The sequence below is a fragment of the Hemiscyllium ocellatum genome, chromosome 21, assembly GCF_020745735.1.
Source record: "Hemiscyllium ocellatum isolate sHemOce1 chromosome 21, sHemOce1.pat.X.cur, whole genome shotgun sequence".
NCBI lineage: Eukaryota > Metazoa > Chordata > Chondrichthyes > Orectolobiformes > Hemiscylliidae > Hemiscyllium > Hemiscyllium ocellatum.
In genome coordinates, this window is record NC_083421.1 from 63,856,005 (window position 1) to 63,878,803 (window position 22,799).

Genomic DNA, 22,799 nt, shown 5'->3' on the forward strand with positions numbered 1-22,799 from the left:
TCCCATCACGTTCCAATGGGACTCACTGGGCAGAGAGATAGGAGCAGGCATTGCCGGCTGGTTCAGGGAGGAGTGGGGGAGGTGGGAAGAGAAGGAGGGCGGTTTGGGGTGGGGGGGGGGGGGGGGGGGGGGAAGGAAGGGCGAGGAGTGGGGAGGAGAAAGGGCGAGGGGAAGTGGTGAGAGAACAGGAGGGAGAGGTGGTGGTCAGACAGTAAAACAGCAGGGCAGCAGAGGAGTGTGCATGAGGCGTGTCCTAATTCTCTCACCCTTTATTAGACTTAGACAAAGGCAGGCTGACCAGAAAGAAGTTGCAACTCTAACAAAACTTGATTCAGATTTTTAAAAATACTTTGTCAGTTCAGATCATTCAGTCGCAGACATGTCATAACGAACTGGACCTCGAAGCTCATGTGTAAAACAACGGGGTCTCTGGTTAACTCGGAGTTGGTTGGAGGATGATACTGGTTCCCCATTCCTTCAGGCCAGCTCACAGTTAGCATCAAGTACACGGTCTTTGGTCTGCAGTCACTTGTAACCCAGATCAGGGAAGGACGGTAAATTCTATTCCATAAAAAGGGAATTACACCAATTCATGGTGCTCCCATGATCACCGTCACTAGGACTAGATTTTATGAACCAAATTTAACTTGCAGCAAAATGAAACAAAGAACTGTGGATGCTGGAAATCTGAAACTAAACCAGAAATTGCTGGCAAAACTCAGCAGGTCTGGCAGTATCTATGGGGGACAAAAGTTAACATTTCGGGTGTGGTAATTCTTCCTCAGAGCTGATGGCAGCGAGGGAGAAGGCAGTGGCTGGGCAGTAGGTGTAGATCCAGTGGCTTCTCTCTCCCTCTCCCCAAACAAACCCTTCAGTATAAACACCACATCTTCCTCACTACTATCAGTTCTGATGAAGAGTCACCCAACTTGAAACATTACCCCTGCTTTCTTCCCATAGATGCTGCCAGACCTGCCGAGTCTCTCCAGCAATTTCTGGTTCAGTTAACTTCCAGCGAGCTGCAATGATGGGTTTTGGATCCATGTGCCCAGAGCATTAGTCCAGTCCTCTGGATAACGCACCAAGTGAGATTACCACGACACTGTCACCTCCCCAAGGTCACCCCTGCAGCACGAGAGCAGGGTACAAACAGATGGGAGCAAGACTGACACAAACAGAGACCAATAACTACTACACAGTGACTGGTTTATTTCGATAACACCCTGCCCCCATTCAAACCTCATGTTCCTGGGCATTTCTGCTTTCCAAATCTCTGTCCCCAGTAGGCAGCCACAGCTGCAACAAAAGCGGAATCATAGCATCTGGATCTGTCAGAACATCCATTCTGCTCTGCACTTGTTCAACACACAACTCACATCTTTAACCCCAACTTCCTTTTCCATTAAAACGTGAATCATGACAGAATGAAACAGACACTAACTTCCCATATTCGGGTGGGCTGCCTTGCTTACTGGCAGGCTGGTCCACAGGAACATTTAACCCTTCCAGCAGTAAGGATTGCACTAATGCCTAAGCACTGCCTGGTGAAAATCCAACAAATCCTTCACAGCACTGCTTCGGGTGACTCTGGTGCTAGTGTCTCCTGGGCTGACTGTGGATGGTTTAGAGGCCGTACTGACTGGGTCATTCAGAAACGGAGGCTGCAAGTCTCAGTGTGGCCATTTCATACCAACTGGGGAACTGAGCAGAACTGGAAAGACGGTCATTCACAGCCCCAACTGGGTGACTAATGCCAGCCCCACCCCCTAGGAGGAGGAGACCTGTAGGCCTTACCCAAGCTGGATCGATTGGGGAACGCAGTCCCACCAGCGGTAGCTGGCCATTTCCTGTCCTCCCCACTGAAGGTGTTCAACCCACTGCCATTTCTCTCAGGGGGTTGTAAACCTTTGGAATGTCCTTCCTCTGAAGATGGTGGAAGCCCCGTGATTGGATAGGTTTAAGGCAGAGTTGGCTGGATTCTTGATGAACTGGGAAGGATGAGGGGTCAGAGAGACTGAGCAAGATCGAGAAAGGAAGGTTATCGACAGGAAGTGGGAATGGGGGATTTGAGGCTATAATTAGGTCAGTGATAATTTTACTAAGTGCCGAGCAGGTGAAAGGGGCTGAATGGTGCACGTATACATATCAGTGCTTGATGAAGGTGGCTCATTGAGTAGAGATGGCTTATAAATGTCAGTCTGCCAGGAATGAATTAATAAAATATTTTACAAAGTGACATGGCAGGGGGGTGAGCAGTGAATAAACTTTGGCCACATCGATCAGGAAACATCCCAGCCTGCACTGAGCTGTTTGACAGGGCAGCAGAAAGCGTTTCTGCCTGAGTGTGTGAGGGGGGGGGGGGGGGCTGAAATATCCCACTGTAGCTCATAGGCTTAATGGGGTTCTGAAAACTCGACAATAAGCTGCAGTGGGCGAGGGGCTGTGTGTAGACTGGAGGGAGCCCTCTACACCTCTCTTTGGGGGTGGAAGAGGATGTTGGAGAGAGGGAAACAAAGCCAGCAGAATTCCGGCAGCTATCTATATTCTCCTACTCACCAGGCTGCCTGTCAAGTTACTGCCAAACGACAGGTCCGTGAAGGAAACTTCAAAGGGTTGATGTAACTCTCCTTCAGCCATTTCATCTGCAGACTGCTCCTGAGGATCTGCAGCACTGTCCTCACTCGCTCCCTCAGTGTCTGTGCACTCACTCGCTTCCTCAGAGTCGGAGTCGGGGGCTCCCATCGATGGGTTAACGGTGGTCCGGTTTCCATGTGGCGGCAGTGTAGCTAGAAACGCTGGCAACGTGAAAGCGGACAGGAACCGTGACTTCAGGAGCTGGTAGGCTGGATCATTCTGCAGGTGCTCAGCTACCCAGGCCCGGGCCGCCTTGAGTCTGTTTTTGGGGTCAGCTCCATCAGGAGGCCCGAAGCCGGACAGATTCTGCTCCAAGGTCGCCTTGTGTAGTAGCAAGTTCGATAAGACTCTGAGTGTGGAAGAGAAGGGGGGCAGGTATGGCAGGCTAGTGGGCATGCCTGGCACCTGTATACCACCCTTACCTTGCAGCCAGTCTCTCATCACTGCTTCTTGCTCACAGGACAAAAGACTAAAGTCTACAGTGTAATTGGTTGGCTGTGATTTGCACAGGGGCTCCAGACGCTGCGTTAAGATGATGGGGTTTGCAGTCTGCAATAAACCTCCTCCCTGGAGAAGGTGCCTGGGGAGATTCGGGTTGTTGGAGCTGGCCACTGGTAAACGGAGGTTGGTGGCAGTGGGGGCTACAGCAGTCAGCGCCACAGTCTGGGCTGAAGCTGGGGGAGCAGTCACTGGGGTTTGCTGAATTGCTGGTGAAGGGGATGCCAGAGGCTGGTTTAATGAGGTGGTGAGTGACACTGTCACAGCATCGTTACCAACTGCTGCCTGACCAACGACAGGGCCACAACCGGCCGGTCCCAGCGCCACACTGGACACTGAGGTAGTGCTGGAGCTGCTCACAGTGTTGGCTGGCTGAGACGCAGAGGGCCCGGCCTGACCAGCGGCTGGAGGGGGGAGGCTGGGGCTGGGCTGAGCTGGGAGTGAGCCTGGAGAGACACACACCAAACCATTAGGGGTAAGAACTGCCATGACAGGTACAGTGGAGTTGGGGAGCATCAGCTGCAACAACGTGCCACTGGGTAGCACCAGGGCTGGAGCTGGTGGCATTGGGGCAATGGGCATCAGCCGACGCTGGGTGCTGGCAGCACTGGGTTTAGCACGGGCACGAGTACGAGTACGTGTACGTGTACGAGCAGCTGGCTGGCTCTGGTCGCTCAGGGCTGTTGCTGGGGTGTCCGATGTTGAGCCCTGCCCCCCTGGTATCTGTGGCTGCCCTGCTGCATCAGGTGTCTCCTGGTCAGGTGCAGCCTCTGGGAGTGAAGGTTGGCTCCCATGTTTCGGTCTACGCCTCCCCTTCCTGTACACTTTGATTGGAACAGGGCGCTTCTTGCCTCCTGCCTCCTCACTGAGGGAATCTGCCAGGTGGGCCAGGGAGGCCATGGAGTGGGGGGCGGCACCAACTGCCTGGGCTTTGCGCTTTTCGGTTAGTAACTCCAGGACAGTTTTTGGTTTATTTAATGGCAGTGGGGCAGCCGGTTTAAGCCGACTGACGCCCAGGGTGTCCTTGCTGCTCGTGCTGATGGTGCTGTCTTTCATCCATCGCAGGCCACAAGGGTCTTGCCCCAGTCGCTCACCGTACTGCTCCTTTCCTAGCAGGAGGAGACAAAACATACAAAATCATGAGGTGACTGAGGTAGAGACAAGAAAAGGGAAATTATTTCATTTAAAAGAAAAGCTTAAAATCAAAAAGTTCATCAATAGAATTACAGAACCATATAACTCTGGAGGTAATTTGGATCACTGACTCAGTACCTCATTAATCCCAAAGCCCCCTTCACTTTGCCCATGAACATGAAACATTTACAGGTTAAAGGATGGTCCAATTTCCTCTGGAAAGTTATTATTAAACCTGCTCCTATTGCCCTTTCACAGAACTTTCCAAATCACAACAACTTTGCTGTGTTTAGAAACATCTCTCATATACGGAATCTTTTCCCACTTTTCTCCCAGGTGTCCCTCTAGGGAATCTGCTCCCATGAGAAACCGTTTCTCATTTACTGCATCAATGTCCCTCAATGTGACCAACTACTGATTCCCCTCAAAGTGAAATGAGGAAAACACACTGACAGATAAGTGTGGAACTCTCCTCTGCAGTCATTTGTTGATGCTAAAACTACTACTAATTTTAATCAGAGGCTGATCGACTTCTATGATTGGTAAAAGGTGAAGGAATATGGATTAGTGGGGGAAACAAACCCAGCCTCTCCACAGAAATTGCTCATTCGTAGACCATTCTCTCCTCAACCTGGAGGACTTCTATTGTGGTGATCACTTTAATCTAATCACAAAAACAGTAAAACCAGCTCAGAGTTCATAACAGAGACAACACAACCCAGCTCCCAGGTTGTCGAAAAGTACTGTAGTCAACTGAAGGCTCAGCGACACAACACCAAAGTGTTAATGATGGTACAACAGGTTGTACTTACACCTTAATGACTGGAGGCTTGAGCCTCACTCCATACCGACAGGGCTCAGTAAGAACTGACAACTAGTTTTGGATCAGGTTTTAAGCCGAAGTCTACTTCTCGGGTGGACAAGAAAAATCCCACTGCTTTTATTTTGCAGAAGAACTCTTAGAACATGGAATACAGAACAGCACAGGAAGAGGCCCTTCGGCCCACAGTGTCTGTGCCGACCATGATGTCAATGTAAATTAACCCCATCTGCCTGCACATGGTCTGTAAGCCTCTTTTTTCTGCCTAATCATGTGGCTTCCAAATGCCTCAAACATCACTATCATGTCTGCTTCCACCAGCTCCCCGAGCAGCACATTCTAGGCACCTACCACCTTCTGGGTAAAAATACACTCGCCTCACTCCTCTTTAAATATTCCCCCACTTACCATAAAGCTACACTGCCTCGTATTTGACGTTTCTACCCTGGGAAAAAGGGTCCAAGACTCTCCAATCCTGGCAATGTCCTGGTCGACCTCCCTTGCATTTTCTCCAAAGCCTCCACCTCCTCCCTTTAAATGTGTGATCAGAACTGCACATAATATTCCAAATGTGACCAAATTAAAGTCTTATACAGCTGCAACACAACCTGCCAACTTTTATACTCAATGCCCTGACGGATGCAGGCAGGCATGACACATGCCTTCTTTACCAGCTTACTCAATAATACTGCCACTTTCAGGGAGCTATGGACTTGCATCCCAAGACAACCTTCCTCACTATCCACAACTCCACCAGTTTTTAGATTAGATTAGATTACTTAGTGTGGAAACAGGCCCTTCGGCTCAACAAGTCCACACTGACCCCAAAGAGCAACCCACCCAGGCCCATTCCCCTACATTTACCCCTTCATCTAACACTACGGGCAATTTAGCATGGCCAATTCACCTAACCGGCACATCTTTGGACTGTGGGAGGAAACCGGAGCACCCGGAGGAAACCCACACAGACACAATGTGCAAACTCCACCCAGTCAGTCGCCTGAGGCTGGAATTGAACCCGGGTCCCTGGCGCTGTGAGGCAGCCGTGCTAACCACTGTGCCACCGTGCAACCAAAATTTGAAATGTTTACATTTCCTGTCAAAACCTCCCAAAACATTGTTTAATGTAAACTGTACAAGAGCTTGTTAAATCAGGGAGAGTTAACTGCAAACTTACTAATCTCACAACTAACATTTTCATCCAAATGATTTATATGGATATATATAACAAACAGAAATTCCAGCAGACCACCACAGGTCACAGACCTCCACAACTACCCTGTCCCCATGATCAAACCAATTCTGTATCCGCTTGCCAATTCACCATGGATCCACTGAAATCTTCAGGGCTCGCCTATCACAAGGGACCGTGTCAAATACTTCATTAAAGTCCATATAGACAACATCCACTTCCCTACCCTCAACCATAATCTTCATCTCTTCCTTCAAAATCTCAATCAAATTTAAGACAAAACCATCCCACACAAAGCCATGCGGACTATTCTGAGGAAAAGTCACTGGACCTGAAACGTTAACTCTGATTTCTCTCTGCAGATGCTGCCAGACCTGCTGAGCTTTTCCAGCAATTTCTGTTTTTATTTATGCTATGCTGACTATCCCTAAAAATCAATTCTTCTCCGAATGCAAGTAAATCTCGGTCCGAAGAATCTTTTCCAATAATGTCCCTACCATTTCCCCAGTATCCTGGTCCAACATTTACTGCTCAATCAACATTAAGAATGATCCAATGTCACGTTTGCTGCTTCAGACCTGTCAGCAACCGTGCAATACAATAGCTCCGGTGTTTCAAAACTACACTTCTGTGGTGAGAAATACTTTTGAACAATACTGCCTCCACCACTGGTGTTCAGTAGCAGCAGTATGTACCATTTATATGCCGCACTTGCCCAAGATTCCTTAGACAGCACCTTCCAAATCCTACCATCTAGAAGGACAAGGGCAACAGATACAAGGGAACACCTCCCTGACTTGGAACTATATCACTATTCCTTCAGTGCTGTAGGGGGAACATTCCTTCTGTTGACGTGGGTGTTCCTACACCCCAAGGATGACAGCAGTTCGGGTGGCAGTTCATCACCACCTTCTCAAGGGCAATTAGGGACGGGCAAAAAAGATGGTCGAACACCGTGATATCCACAACTCCTGAACGAACAAACTGGGGATAAAAGATATTTGAGACAGATTGTGAAAAACTTTAAAGGAAGACTTGGTTTTCTATAAAGAAAATACAAGGATGATGTATTGCTGTAAAGTCATCAAGGCCAAAGCCCCACTGACAGTAACAATCCCCTGGGAGGGGGAAAGAAACCAGAAAATCCCATGGCTGATAAAAAGGGAATTAAAACATTGGAAAACTCATGTGAGAATCCCTCAGATGATCTGGGAGTGTTGTGTAGCATATTGACCAAGGAGAAAGTTGTAAGAAACTGTGATAGCATTTGAGGAAGCATGGATTTTTGGAGTTTTCCAGCAGCCCCCTGTGGGAGCTTCCCTCTAAATATGAACGTTTCTCAGGGACAGGATCATCATCCAGTGACTATCCACAAAACTACCCCCAGTGGTGTAGCTGTCACTGGTGTAACAGCAAAGCAGCACCCTCCTGCGTACAGCCCCGAATCAGGGCAGGACTTGGGGGAGGAAGATACTGAAGGATTGCACGGAGTGAGAAAGCCGCACACATACCGGTACATGCATGATGCACACATACCGGTACATGCATGATGCACACATACCGGTACATGCATGATGTTCAAAAAGTCATACTATACCAGACAAACCTTGGGCATCCTGATTCATCTACAAGAGACAGAGAAAACACAGTGAAGGCAGGTCGATAGACAGTATGCCCAAATACTCTTCCGTAATCCAAAGAACCACATCAGCATGCAATAATTATCTTAAAAGTAAAAATAAGACACTGACAATGGGGATACAAGTTTACTCGCTGAGCTGGAAGGTTTGTTTTTAGGCGTTTTGTCACCATACTGGGTACATCATCAGCAAGCCTCCTGCGTTATGTCTTGTTTCCTATTTGTGTGTTTAGGTTTCCTTGGGTTGGTGATGTCATTTCCTGCCATTTTCTTCTCCAAACTCACTCAGACAGTGAGAAGCATAAATCTATTACAATTGTATTCTGGGTAACCCAGGAAACAGTGGAAGGTGATGTGACTGTCAGGTACCCCAGCCACACCATGACCTTGCCTGAAGGCTATGTGATAGCAGGAATCACTGGACAATACTTAAATGAGGCAGAGAATGAATTCTGGCGCCATTCAGCCCTCCACCTGGCCCCTCAGGGGTCCAGAAGCCAATGTGCCTGGGAAGAGCTTGGCACAAACAGCTCCAAGCCCCTGAACTACAGGGCAAATAGCAGCACATTACTGAACTTCATTTGGATTTACTCAGAGTCCTACACTAGCCTTGATCTGACCCTTGCACATGCCTTTCCAAATGCATGTTTTCTCCCCTCTGCATACAATCAGATATAAACCCCAGCTCTCCCATTCTCTCAGCTTGAACGTAGCCCCTCAAGGTACCCCTTAGCAACATGGCTATAATGAAGATTCTCAACCTCAGGTTACCTTTTTTAGAATCTGCATGCAGCCTTCCTTGTCGATCCGAAACAACTGCAAACAACAGAGTGGCAAAGTTAGTACGTGGGTCCTTTCTGCTGAAAGGAGTCTCTCGCTCCTTCTGTGTCCTGGCTCTCTCAGGAGGCAGGCTATAGTAATCATCCCAGTTAAACCCCCTCATTGTCCATGGTCATTCACTTTGAATATAGTTGACTGCGTTAAAGTGGTGGATGCTCTGTGCCTGGGTAAAATGAGAAGCAGGTAGTTATTCATAATCAGCAGGAATTCAACCCAAGATTTTCTCACCAAGTCTGTCAGTACCGACAGGGAAACCAGCCTCACCTCAACCAGCAACGTGAGGGAGCCACATTCAGGTTCCAAACCTCCAATCACATGAAAAGTTAAAGTCCAGTAAGGGGTTAGATACAGAGCAAAGGTCTGTCTACACTGTCCCCACCTGACTCTCCCACAACAGGGACAGCACGGGCTTCAATACAGAAGCATCCTCAGTCCCAATCAGAAAGCATTGATTGCTGAGCCACCTCCCCTCTACTCTAACATCAGTGCCCAGTTTGCATCAATACTTTGTACCTGCATGGATTAGGAGGGGAATAGAACTGTTCCAAACCGGTGATGTGCAGTCAGTGCCAAGAGGGGCCATCTGGTCTTTCATATCTGGTTACAAATTCTAGTGCTTGCAATTTTATGATGGACCACCTGACTTTCAGCACTGCCCTGAGATATGGGCTCTTTTGAAAAAACTCAATAGCACAGTGAAACCTTACCTGTACCAAGAGAGTAAAAACAGGCGTAGTGCTTAAGCCAGTAGCTTCCAGCCTCTCGCGTATAATGTCCGCTAGATAATAGAAACAAAGTCAGAAAATTATATTAAATCGCACAGCACCACAACACTTCGAGCAGATATTTAAATGCTCCATTTAGACACACTCTGGGCATTTTTCATGCATAAATCTCACTACAAGTCCAATGAATTTGTAAGTTTAACTGCTTGGTGGAATTATTTCATCACTCCCCAAGACAATGCTTCAAAATATAGATCCAGGGAGTGCCAATTGTCAGCATGTTAAAGAGAGCAGCCAATCTTCCTGCTCACGTAAACAATGCCAGTCATTTCTGTATATACGCCACATCAACATTCCTCCTTTGTGCTACATTAATATAGATCCTCTGGTTATCACAAAGCCATTTTTGGGATCTTGCTGGGTGAACTCTCTCAGCACTGCTACATTACAATGGTGAAATGTGAAAGAGATTTTATAATGCACCACTTCCACTCCATTTTAAATAAACACCCCACACTGCCAAAGCCGTGCCTGAACAGAAACAAAGCCTGACCTATTCTGGTGTAGACCTGAAGGACAGCAACTATGTTTTCACATCTGACTGACTTGTTATTTACAGCATTTCCATTGCTGTTCTAGAGTGCATACGATCTAACTCAGGGTAGGTACCCCTCGTCAAGAAAAATACAAATATACAAACAGGGGAAGAGTAGGCCACTCAAACCTGCAAGTCTGCTTTGCTGTTCAGTACAATCATGCTAATCTGATTTTAAGCTCAACTCCACTTTGCTGTGTATCCACAATAACCTTTCATTGCCTTGATCATCAAGAATCTATCTTAAAAATATTACAAAAATATAAAACAATTCTGCATCCAATGCTGTTTGAGGAAGGGAATTCTAAAGACCCAACTCTGAGAGAAACAGGTTTCCTCATCTGATTTAAATGTGTAAACTATGACCCCAGATCTAGATTCTCTCAAGAGGAAACAGCCTTTCAACCCAGCCAAGACCCCTCCGAACTTTTATACGTTTCAGTTACGTTACCTCAGACGCTTCTAAACTCCAGAGGATACAAGTCTATCAAACACAGGTCAGTGAGCATAGGGGAGACAGCATGTAGTGTGAGCCTGAATATGGGGAGCTGGGATCAACCCAAGTTTGTGCAGAGTTGGGGAAGGTGGCACGACAGCCAGTGTAGCACTGAAGTAGCTGGACTGATGTGCAAAGGAGTGAATTAGGGACACAGCCCCTGAGTAGATTCAGACACCAAGCCTGTCATTTGGGAGGGACACAGGAGAATGCCGTGACCCTGCAGGTCCCGTGGTGCAGGGAAGCCCAGCTCAGAGTTGCTGGGCTAGGTACCAGGTGCCTCACCTTCTCTTCGATCGACCATCTTCGGTGCGGTCCAACGACACATCTCTGCAATGAGCTTCTTCCCCAGAATGACCCTGCAGGTCTGGCGCACTGTCCTCCTACTTTCCCTCCGAGATCGCACAGGTCTCCGATAGGCGATTTTCACTGCTGGGCACGCAGCTGCTTCGGAGCAAACCGCTGGGGATGGTGCTCCACTCTGTGCAGCTAGATCCCTCTGTGCAAACCAAAGGGAAACAAAATTCAGGTCATTTGCAGACAGGTGAGTGCATTGTTCACAGGCTACCTGGCCAGCCCAGACTGGGTCAGATGTGGGTCTTTGTTCCCTGGTTTCAGATATGTTATTGAAGCATATGGCATCAGGAAGCCATTCTTCCCAGGGGCAGCTCTTCCACAGCTAGTCAATAAGCTCCATTCCCCTCTTCTCCCATACCCCAATAAATAGTTTTCTATTCAATTCAGTTTTGAAAGCTTGTGCTGAATTTGCTTCCACTGCCCTTTCAAACAATACAGTTCTGATGATAGCGCATTGCAGAGAGGGAAACAAGTCAGCTCGGTGTTGGTCACATTTTTGGCCAATTACCTTAAATGGAGTTACTGACCTTCCCTTCAGAATCTCAAACTCTTGTACTGAGTCACAGCGATGGGCATGGGTGACAGAATGAATACAGGTGATCGAGAGGAAGGGATTTCAAGTGGGCAGTTTGAGATTTGCAAATACAAATAAGGAAAAGTAGGCCATTCAGCCCTTCAAACCTGCTGTGCCATTCAAATAAGATCATGGCGGATCCAATTTTGGTCTCAATTCTACAGCCATGCATATCTCCGATAACTGCTCAGCTCCTTGGAAATGAAAGATTGGCTCGAGTAAAAATGACTCAAGGTGGCACAGTGGTTAGCACTGCTGCCTCACAGCACCAGAGTCCCAGGTTCAATTCCAGCCTCAGGCGACTGTCTGTGTGGAGTTTGCACATTCCCCCCTTCCACAGTCCAAAGATGTGCAGGTCAGGTGGCTTGGCCGTGCTAAATTGCCACAGAGTTAGGTGCATAAGTCAGAGGGAAATGAGTTTGTTCTTCGGAGGGTCAGTGTGGACTGGTTGGGCCGAAGGGCCTGTTTCCACACTGGAGAGAATCTAATCACGTTGCTAGACTGTTGCAAATACACTTTGTAGGTTGTGTACATCGTTCTGAGAATGAAGCCAGCTGCCTCACTGGCTCTGAATGGACCTGGACAAAGTTGCAGCTTCCCTTCCCCTCTGTGTCCAACCTTCCCTCAGCTATATCAAAGGTTTTAACACAATGCTCAGGCTTCAAAAAGCTCAGTGCTGGAAAAGGTCAGCAGGCCTGGCAGCATCTGTGGAGAGAAATCAAGAGTTAACCTTTCGGGGCGAGTGATCCTTCCTCAGAACTAGGTTCTGGAGGTGAGTAACCAAAACATGAGCTGACTTCTCTCCACAGATGCTGCCAGACCTGCTGAGCTTTTCCAACAATTTCTGTTTTGTTTCTGATTAACAGCACACGCAATTCCTTCAGTTTTAACAGAGATAGGAATTCATCTTCCCTGGCTCAAACATCTAGGGACACAACCACTCTGCTATCAGACGTTCCCATTCACAGAGTAGAAGACTCTGCAAGTACGTTTTTAAACACACTGGAGAAATTATTTGGGGGAAAGAACAGTAACCCAGAGTGCAACAATTAATTTCACCTCGCCCAAAATCATTCGTGCTTTGAAAAAAAAAATGGACGTGCTCTAGGCAACCAGCAACATTTAAGTGAATAAAGAATCTGTTCGCCCCAAACTTAAAAACATTCTTCAGATGAATTTACAAAACATTTTGAAAGCGGTCCAGTGCCTGTCCAGAGGACCCTTACCACTGTTCCTTTCTTGTCTGCTTCACTTGCATTTGCGACAGCACTGGCTCGACACGACAAACGCCCCCAAAACTGGTTTACCTTGGCTCCCCCAAGGCGATTCAGAGCTTCAGCCTTCACGGGCGCCGTGCTGCTAGCCTGGCAGCTTTCAGACACCTTGCCTGGCGCTGGCTTATTTTCAACAACCGGTACCCAACGGTCCACATCCAGCACCAATGACTCCGCTGGATTCCAGCAGCTCGCCTCCTGCTTTTCCTGCTCCGCTTCCTCGGCATCCTTGGAATCCTCCTCCTCCTCCTCCTCTTGCTTCTGTCGCTCCTGCTCCCGCTCTTCCTCCGACTCCATGAATTCAATATCCTCAGATGAGTATTCCGAAGACTCGGAACTCGTTTCCCGCCTCCTCTTTTTAATGCGTTTTGACCTGCTCTTTCTTGGAGGTTTAGACTGGGCCCATTCCTTGGCCTGAAAAATAAATTAACTTGTAACAGCAAAACAGATACATTTGAACCGGAAAGACAAATCTCTACAGCCTCAGTTATCAACCCAGGACATTCTAAAGCACTTAACAGGAAATAAAGTGACGTCTCAGTTCCATCTGTCGGGAAAGACTCTGATCGACTCCCTATAGTTGTTATAAACTCATTTTATTCCAGTTCTATGGATTCTCATCAATCCCAGCACTGAGCAGCACACAGACAAAGACACTGAATAGACTGTTGACTTCTGCCGAATGCACAACTGGTAACAGTGTGAATATGCAGCCAGTACAGGGCTACTTGATTTCAATTGGGTCTTAGTGTTCCTGGATTAAAGGTAAATGTTAATCCAGTGCACCTCAAAAGGCAGAAATCCTGGCTCTCGGGTCCACTGTACTGCGATTATCTCCACCTTGGCTGGCATTCGCCAACTCAGCATCGACCAGATTGAAACAAAATCCCTACGAGCTGCAGGTGTCAACACAAGCCTCCGTGACCCATTTGCTTATTGACAGAAGTACAATTGCTTGCTAAGAGCAATCTTATTTTGTAATTTGTTTCTGGGTGTCCTAATTGTTCAAGGTGGTGGTGATGAACTGTCAGACTGCCAATGCTGCTAATGAGGGAGTTCCTATCAGGAAACTTGGAGAGTTTAGAAAAAAAAAACTGCAGCTAAGGAAGAAAGCCCGATCTGGAGGAATTTCATCGCAACAGAAGCATCCTGATATGTTGCACAGTCACCCAGAAGGATGAAGCTGACCTTTGGTCCATTGTAAAAGGTGATCCCACTGTCAGCAGGCTCTCACCTTAATGCCTGTTAGTGCTTTCCACTTATGCAGACACTGAGCTTCTGTTCTGCCGACCAAGCCTGCAGATATCTTCGACCATCTACCTGTGAAAACATAGAAAGGCGTCCAAAGCAGAGTCAGAGTTGAGCTCCACTGTTACATAATGAGCCAGCATTCGCCCCACAGAGCAGAGGAACACGCTCCTGGACTGTTTCCTCACAGTCTGTCCAGAAACTTTGTTTAGTTCCAGCAATTAAGGCAGGGACTCTCTCAGATAATTGACAGCATAACTGAAGATATAATGGAGCAACTGCAGAATCTAACACATTTGATGTCATCCACATAACCTGTCTGTTAGTGAATCACTACATCGGGCAGAAAATTAGGCAGAGGAACACAGGCAAGGAGTAAGCCATTCAGCCCCTCAAGCCCTGCTCTGCTATTAAAGTCCAACAGGGTTTTTTTTTTAGATTAGATTACTTAGAGTGTGGAAACAGGCCCTTCGGCCCAACAAGTCCACACCGACCCACCGAAGCGCAACCCACCCATACCCCTAACCTAACACTACAGGCAATTTAGCATGGCCAATTCACCTGACCCGCACATCTTTGGACTGTGGGAGGAAACCGGAGCACCCGGAGGAAACCCACGCAGACATGGGGAGAACGTGCAAACTCCACACAGTCAGTCGCCTGAGGTGGGAATTGAACCCAGGTCCCTGGCGCTGTGAGGCAGCAGTGCTAACCACTGTGCCACCGTGCCGCCTGGAACGGTGTTAATGTTCTACTTCTAAGACCACAGTAACTGTCACAGATGGGATGGGTGATATATCCTACATATACGCTGGGCTGACATATCTTACCAACTCCGTGCCTGGCAAGCAGCACCCTGAACTCCCTCTCCTCCTCAGGTGACCACCTTCCTTTCCGGAGATTATGGTTCAAAGTATTCAGAAACCTGTGAAAGAATGAACACAGTCATCGCCTAAAGCAGAATGTCACCTCCTGAGGGTCCTCCCCTCAGCCATCCACGACTTAAAGCTGAATATCAATCTGTTAAAGAAGACCAGCTCCTCCAAGGGCTGTCTGTCACATCAGTCCCTTCATGGGATCAATTCCCTTCATTTAAGGAGAATAAGTTTAAAACAGAGATGGGGAGGAATTGCTTCTCAAAGGGTTGCAAATCTGTGGAATCCACTCCCCTGGAGTGAGATGGATGCCAGGACTCTAAGTTAATTTGAGGAGGGAGACGGACCTTTTGAATTAATCACAATGTAAGGGTGACGGAGAGTGGATAGGAAAGTGGACAGAGGCTAAATGGGACCAGCCAGCTTGTTGGAGCAGGCTGCTCCATGGTCTTCTGCTCTCAGCACAGCAAAACCACCAGCAACGGTTCAACAGGTGAAAGGTCAGCTAAGCAGGTCACCAAACCCCAGATTACAGAAAGAGGAGCCACAGCTCATTAGGCACCATCGATCACAGCCAAGTGCCACGCAAGTATATGCATCAGATTCAGTGTACCTGGAATTGAGGGGGATTGGGGCAAAGTGAAGATGAGAGGACACATTGATCCTCTGAACCGTTCCAAAGTCCCAACTCCAGTTTTGTCCGAACTCCTTGATACCACACTTGGTAAAGCATGGCCTTGATGTGAAAGGTCATCAGGCTCACCTCATCTCCAGAACTCAGCTCTTTTCTCCAAGTCTGACAGAAGGTTATGACAAAGTCAGGAGATGATTGGCCCTGGTGGAACTCAAACTGAGTGTCAGAAAACAGGTCAGTGCTGAGCAAGTGGGGCTTGACATCACTGTCGCTGACACCTTCCATGCCTGGCCCACCTTCAGCTGCTTCAGTAATGACCTGCCATCCAGCATCAGGTCAGAAGTGGGCAAGTTCCCTGATAATTACTCAATGTTCAGCATCCTTTGTGAATCCTCAGATACTGAAAAAGTCCACGTTCAAGTGCAATAAGACTTGGACAATACCCAGGCTTGAGCTGACAATATTTGTGCCACACAAATGCCAGGCAATGACTATCTCGAACACAAATCAACTGTCATTCCTTGACATTCAATTGCGTCGTCACCACTGAATATCAACATCTGGGGGTTACCGGTGACCAGAAATTCAACTGGACTAGACACATAAGCACTTTGACTACAATACAAGTTAGAGGCTAGGGTTCCTGCATTGAGTAACTCATCCCCCAATTCCTAAAGCCTGCCCACTATTTGTGGCACGAGTCTGGACTGTGATGTATTATTCCCCCCTTGCCTGGATGGGTACAGCTCCAACAACACTTAAGAAGCTTAACGCCATCCAGGACAAAGTAGCTCTCTTGAATGTCACCTCATCCACAAAGAGCCAAGCCCTCCACCACTGACATTCCCTGGAAGCTGCCCAGTTGTGCATTCCAACGTTTTTGCACATGATTTGACATCAGCACACTGAGCGCAGCATGGATTTTCAATTCGGGAAGTTGCTATTGCACACAGACCTCAGAGGCCCAAGCACACAAATTGGAGTGATTTCTGCCCACCACTGATGTTCAGTAGCAGCAGGGTGTACCAGCTACAAGATGCACTGCAGAAATGACCAAGGCTGCTTCAACAATACCTTCCAAACCCATTTCCATTGACAAGGGCAGCAGGTCGACGTGCACATCACATTTTGCAGGTTCCCCTCCAAGTTACTCACCCCCCTGACTCAGAGACACACCGCTCCTTCACGGTCACTGGGTCAAAACTCTCGAACTCCCTCTTAGTGGCACTGCAGCCTATCCACAACGAACAGACTACAGGGATTCAAGGGGGTAGCTCACCACCACCTCCTGAGGGGCAACTAGGGATGGGCAATAAGTTCGGGCACCATTAGAATACCCATATCCTGTGAGTGAATTTGAATACTTCCCATCCAGCAACGTCTACTAACATTTTGAGGTTGGGGAGGGAAGGAATAACTGTTGAATGGCGCATGCAGATGCACAGGGGAATGAGCAGGAGCTGGGGCGCGGTCAATATTAACTTGCCTGGCTCCTAGAAACTGCTCTGCAAAGATCTAAGCTCATACCTGCCCCTGCACTGAGCATCAACCCTCCCAGGGACCTCTTCCTGGATCTTGAACCATTCCCGGGTTCCATATTTCGCCACTGCCTTCAGGAGTAGCTGGAAAACAAATCACAACGTTAAAGACCTCCACCATGACAGCCCTGTACCCCTTGTCAACTGCAGGGGAAAGCAGCTTCAAGTTCTCTGCTCTCTCGGTACCACTTTGACATTGGGGTAAGTGTCAATGCCTAGAGAATAAAGAGGACTCTTTCCCAATACCTCCCTCGAAAAGAAGGGCCCAGAACTGGTGTATTGCACCTCCCTACTTGGATATTCTCTAGCTCCAAATACAAAACCAAGCAACTCCTTTGTGTACTGCTTAAAAAATAAAGCAAAGCTTTTCCATCCTGCACCCATCAGAACAATTCACAAGATTACCAATTTAAGGAGAAATAAACTCAGTATTTATGGTGGATAGGTGTGGCAGCTGGGTGGTCTGGGGTCTCTGGCTGGGAGATGGAGAACGTAGTAACTAAAGATGATTAACCGTTCACTGACAGGTTTTGAGGCATGATTTAGAGGTGCTGGTATTGGACTGGGGTGGACAAAGTTAAAAATCTCACAGCACCAGGTTATAGTGAAACAGGTTTAATTGGAAGCACTAGCTTTCGGGGGAAGGAGCAGCAGCCTGAAAGCGAGTGCTCCCAATTAAACCTGTCTCACTATAACCTGGTGGGGTGAGATTTCCAACTAGGTTTTGAGGCAGTTTTAAACCTGAGGGGCCCTCTTGTTGTTCAATGGAAGTGTCCCTGCCTGGGATCAGAAAGGACTGGGTTCAAGTCCCACCTGCTCCAGAGGAGGGTGATAACAGCTCTGAGCAGGCTGATTAGAAAAACAGGTTAATAAAAAGATGTTTAAACCAGGCGGCTTGTTGTGCCATCATGGGAAAGTACCGACCTCTAACCCAGGAGCCCGGGGTCAAGATCTGTATGCTCCAGGGCTGTTTAACACCACCTCTGTGCAGGCCGATTAACAGTCACATTTTAAACCAGGGTGGTTGCTACTGAGGAGTAAAGGCATTGCTCGGAGCAGTGAGTCAGCAAATATCGTCACCTATTTAGTTGGGTTGTAATCTTGGGAATTGTCCTGATCTGTGCAAGGTACGTTTTTCAGCAACCCTCAAGTTCTGTACTACCTTAAAAGTTGTTATAAAATTGGGTGAAGGGGCCATTGAGATATTCCCAGCAGAGGAAGAGGCGAGGTTGCCACCACATCCCGGCTGGATGCATGGGGATAATTAAAAACAAGAGACCAGCCCCATGGCAGTGGATCCATTACTGAGCCCCACTTGTGGGACTGAGAGAGAGATGGCCAACAGCTGGTGAGAACGTACCTCATCTTCGGCTTGTGTCCATGGCCCCCTCTTCACTGTGGGATCCAGAGATTTGGACCAGCGGTAGAGCAGCTGGCTGCTATTCCGACCCTCCATGAAATATGCAACTGCAGGAAAGAAACCAGGAATAACTGAATACTTCAGCATCTCGCCCACAGGCACCCCCTCCGGGCGAGAACCCCTCGCCCACAGGCACCCCCTCCGGGCGAGAACCCCTCGCCCACAGGCACCCCCTCCGGGCGAGAACCCCTCGCCCACAGGCACCCCCTCCGGGCGAGAACCCCTCGCCCACAGGCACCCCCTCCGGGCGAGAACCCCTCGCCCACAGGCACCCCCTCCGGGCGAGAACCCCTCGCCCACAGGCACCCCCTCCGGGCGAGAACCCCTCGCCCACAGGCACCCCCTCCGGGCGAGAACCCCTCGCCCACAGGCACCCCCTCCGGGCCAGGCCCTCTCATCAAGTAGAAGATCCCAATGAAAGAGTCGTCCGATTTGGGTGCCCGCCTGCCTGCCTTGCTGCACATGATGATTAAAGGGCTTGTTTGCCAGGTCTGCCTGGAAATGGTCACTGATTGCAGTAATTCCTGGTCACTGTCACTGGAATTCCCTCACAGTGCTATTGGAAAATCCTTACTGCACAGAATGCAAGCAGCTCAAAAAACCACCTTCTCCCAGGGCTGTTTAGAATGGGCATCCTTAAAAGGGATGTTCATATTCCACAAACTAATTACTATCCACAGTAGAAATTCTGACAGGTCTTTCTGTTGAGAGAAACTGACTCAGGCTAAGTGAAAGGACATTGCAGATTCTGCAAGGCCAGCATCCCCCATGAGTCAGCGTCTACACCCAATCAGCATCCCCCATGAGTCAGCGTCTACACCCAATCAGCATCCCCCATGGCGGCACGGTGGCACAGTGGTTAGCACTGCTGCCTCACAGCACCAGGGACCTGGGTTCAATTCCCCCCTCAGGCGACTGACTGTGTGGAGTTTGCACGTTCTCCCTGTGTCTGCGTGGGTTTCCTCCGGGTACTCCGGTTTCCTCCCACAGTCCAAAGATGTGCGGGTCAGGTGAATTGGCCATGCTAAATTGCCCGTAGTGTTAGGTAAGGGGTATATGTAGGGGTATGGGTGGGTTGCGCTTCGGCGGGTCAGTGTGGACTTGTTGGGCCGAAGGGCCTGTTTCCACAGTGAGTAATCTAATCTAAACTTAAAAAAAAATGAGTCAGCGTCTACACCCAATCAGCATCCCCCATGAGTCAGCGTCTACACCCAATCAGCATCCCCCATGAGTCAGCGTCTACACCCAATCAGCATCCCCCATGAGTCAGCGTCTACACCCAATCAGCATCCCCCATGAGTCAGCGTCTACACCCAATCAGCATCCCCCATGAGTCAGCGTCTACACCCAATCAGCATCCCCCATGAGTCAGCGTCTACACCCAATCAGCATCCCCCATGAGTCAGCGTCTACACCCAATCAGCATCCCCCATGAGTCAGCGTCTACACCCAATCAGCATCCCCCATGAGTCAGCGTCTACACCCAATCAGCATCCCCCATGAGTCAGCGTCTACACCCAATCAGCATCCCCCATGAGTCAGCGTCTACACCCAATCAGCATCCCCCATGAGTCAGCGTCTACACCCAATCAGCATCCCCCATGAGTCAGCGTCTACACCCAATCAGCATCCCCCATGAGTCAGCGTCTACACCCAATCAGCATCCCCCATGAGGCAGCGTCTACACCCAATCAGCATCCCCCATGAGGCAGCGTCTACACCCAATCAGCATCCCCCATGAGGCAGCGTCTACACCCAATCAGCATCCCCCATGAGGCAGCGTCTACACCCAATCAGCATCCCCCATGAGGCAGTGTCTACACCCAATCAGCTTCCACAGGTAGAACCCAGTGAGCAGGATTGCTCAGCTGACTAGCAAATCCCCTCAGCAGCAGAAACCCATGCCACACCACCTGCCCATCGCCAAGCCAAAGGGCACCTGAGAGCTCAGACGCTGACCCTGTTGAGGGCCGGGATCTTTCTCACCTGGGAAACACATGACTGGATCACTAAGGAACCACAGGTGAGCCAGGAGCCCCAGTCTGTGTCTAATACAGAGAAACGCAGCAATGAAGCTGACCAAATGATCTGTCATGTGTTGCAGCATGTGGGCATTCAGGTACAGCAGACAGGGCATCCCTCAGCAACACTGTCAACGAACAGCAAATGAAAAGAGCTCACAGGGTTGACACAACAGCAAGGACTCCTGCTGCAGTTCACCATGTCGTGGGAGAGGCCCAGTGTGGGGTCAATGTGTGAAGCTCTCCACAGTTGAATACACACTTGGATACCTCAAGGGGAGCATGTGGGGCACATACCTCAACATGAGAAAGGAGAGTTGTCTTTGGGCAGGAATTAGGGGAGAGGGAAATAACACCGGAGGTCTGAGTTCCCTGTACAGCCAACACTGCAGCAGTGTCAGATATCTTCCTCGTTCTTCAAGTAGCATACATCAGGCAGGGACAGGATGTACAGCAGAGCTCTCACTAAACTGCCCTGTCTACCTTTAGATTAGATTAGATTAGATTACTTACAGTGTGGAAACAGACCCTTCGGCCCAACAAGACATCTCTGCACAGGCCACTTTAACCTTCAGAGCTGAGCTCCAGAGGATGTGCCCAACCTGTTGCCCTGTAATCTGGGAGCACTCACTCTTGGTGTATGGAATGAAGTTTCCTACTCTCATCTTCTGCACTAGCTCAGTCAGCATCTGGTCTTCTTCCTCAGTCCATTCTTTTTTCCTCAGCTCCTTGTTAAACTCCTGGTATTTCTGAAGGCACATAAAAGCTGTACGGCTCGTCTGTAGAGGGAACCAGAGGGAGAGATGCAGGGATAAATGATATCATTTTTTCCAAAATAGTCACTTTACACAAGTACCCGGACACCACTGACCTTCCCCTCAATGTCACAAGGTCCTGGGCTTCTAACTGAAGTAAACCTGGACCGAGAGCTCACTACAACACTGGAGAAAACCCAGAACTGCCAGCTGTGATTTGGACAAGTCTGACAGTGCTGTACACACAGGGGGAGACTCATGTGGAACAAACAAGCTGCAGGGGAGAGCAATGTTAAACCGTATGTTTGACACACCTCCACAAAATGTTAAGCATTTTTCTTAGAGCAGGATAAAAGGTCAGCACAATCTCATGGGCTGAAGGGCCTGTAATGGGCTGTGTAATGGGAAACGCCCGAGAGCTACTTATTAAATTGGAAATGAGTTAATCTCGACACAACTGGCCTAGGGGTGTGGGGAGGAGTATCAACTAGGGTTCTGTGGATACCCAGTGAGCAAATGCATGGTCATCACCAGGACTGCCTTGTAGGCCATAGCAGTCACGTGGTCTTTTTACTGCACAACAATCCAGAGACCCAGGCTAATAGTCTAGAAATAAACGTTTAAATCCCGTGGTGGGATTGAAATCCTTGTCCAGAAGGCAGTGTGCCATAGTCTGATGTAAAAGATTCCACAGTCACAACTGATTGCTGAGTAGAGTTGAATATTTGAAATCCCTCCACAACAGCACAAAAAACATTATGGGTTCAAAGAGATGGAGCTGAAAATGTGTTGCTGGAAAAGCGCAGCAGGTCAGACAGCATCCAAGGAGAAGGAAAATCGACGTTTCGGGCATGAGCCCTTCTTCAGGGTGCTGTCTGACCTGCTGCGCTTTTCCAGCAACACATTTTCAGCTCTGATCTCCAGCATCTGCAGTCCTCACTTTCTCTTAAAAGAGATGGAGTTTAGATAAAGATTAGCCATATAACAATGGCCAACACCTCTTCCTAAAACACATCAAGAGTTCAGGATGGCAACTGCAGCTCATCACCTCCCTGAGAACAGGACGAGATCTCCCACTGGTAAACCACCCCACCAATATAGACAGCAGCATCTGCAGGAGGGAGACCTCTGTACCTGCAGCTCACTTGCGATGCACTCCCAGTCCACACAGCCGTGCTTCTCTGCAATCTCAATCAGGCTCTGCACCTCTTCCTTGCTCCACTCTGCTTGGCTAATACTTGGATGTTCAGAATTCTGCCAGAGGTTTTTAATATCTTCAGACCTGCGAGTGCCATCAAACTGGAGAAACAAACAAACATTCTGTCAACACTCGATAAAAGACAGCAGAATCTTTATGGTGTAGAAGCTGGCCATTCGGCCCACTGCGTCTGCAACAATTCTATTCCCAGAAGATGCCAGGTTCAATCCCTGCTCTGACCAACTCAACGTAACAGCATTCATCCAAACCATGGGGAGGGGAGGAGAGGAAATGGGGAATCAGCCACACCCACCCTTCTTCATAGATGCCTT

At 48.7% G+C, this 22,799-nt stretch overlaps 1 protein-coding gene across 4 annotated transcripts in view; it reads right to left on the minus strand.

The window, feature by feature from the left end:
• snapc4 (small nuclear RNA activating complex, polypeptide 4) overlaps nucleotides 1-22,799 on the minus strand; it is a 47,446-nt gene that overhangs the window by 4,252 nt on the left and 20,395 nt on the right. For 3 of the 4 annotated variants that reach the window (XM_060841627.1, XM_060841628.1, XM_060841630.1), the window contains 12 exons: nucleotides 22,404-22,568; nucleotides 21,146-21,293; nucleotides 18,434-18,540; nucleotides 17,063-17,157; nucleotides 14,857-14,951; nucleotides 14,013-14,098; nucleotides 12,731-13,192; nucleotides 10,859-11,072; nucleotides 9,465-9,535; nucleotides 8,689-8,733; nucleotides 7,876-7,903; nucleotides 2,557-4,241 (listed from right to left, as the gene is read on the minus strand). In XM_060841627.1, the coding sequence (XP_060697610.1) occupies nucleotides 2,557-4,241; nucleotides 7,876-7,903; nucleotides 8,689-8,733; nucleotides 9,465-9,535; nucleotides 10,859-11,072; nucleotides 12,731-13,192; nucleotides 14,013-14,098; nucleotides 14,857-14,951; nucleotides 17,063-17,157; nucleotides 18,434-18,540; nucleotides 21,146-21,293; nucleotides 22,404-22,568 (3,201 nt within the window). The remainder of the gene's footprint in view (nucleotides 1-2,556; nucleotides 4,242-7,875; nucleotides 7,904-8,688; nucleotides 8,734-9,464; nucleotides 9,536-10,858; nucleotides 11,073-12,730; nucleotides 13,193-14,012; nucleotides 14,099-14,856; nucleotides 14,952-17,062; nucleotides 17,158-18,433; nucleotides 18,541-21,145; nucleotides 21,294-22,403; nucleotides 22,569-22,799) is intronic. The other variant, XM_060841629.1, reaches the window with a different exon arrangement.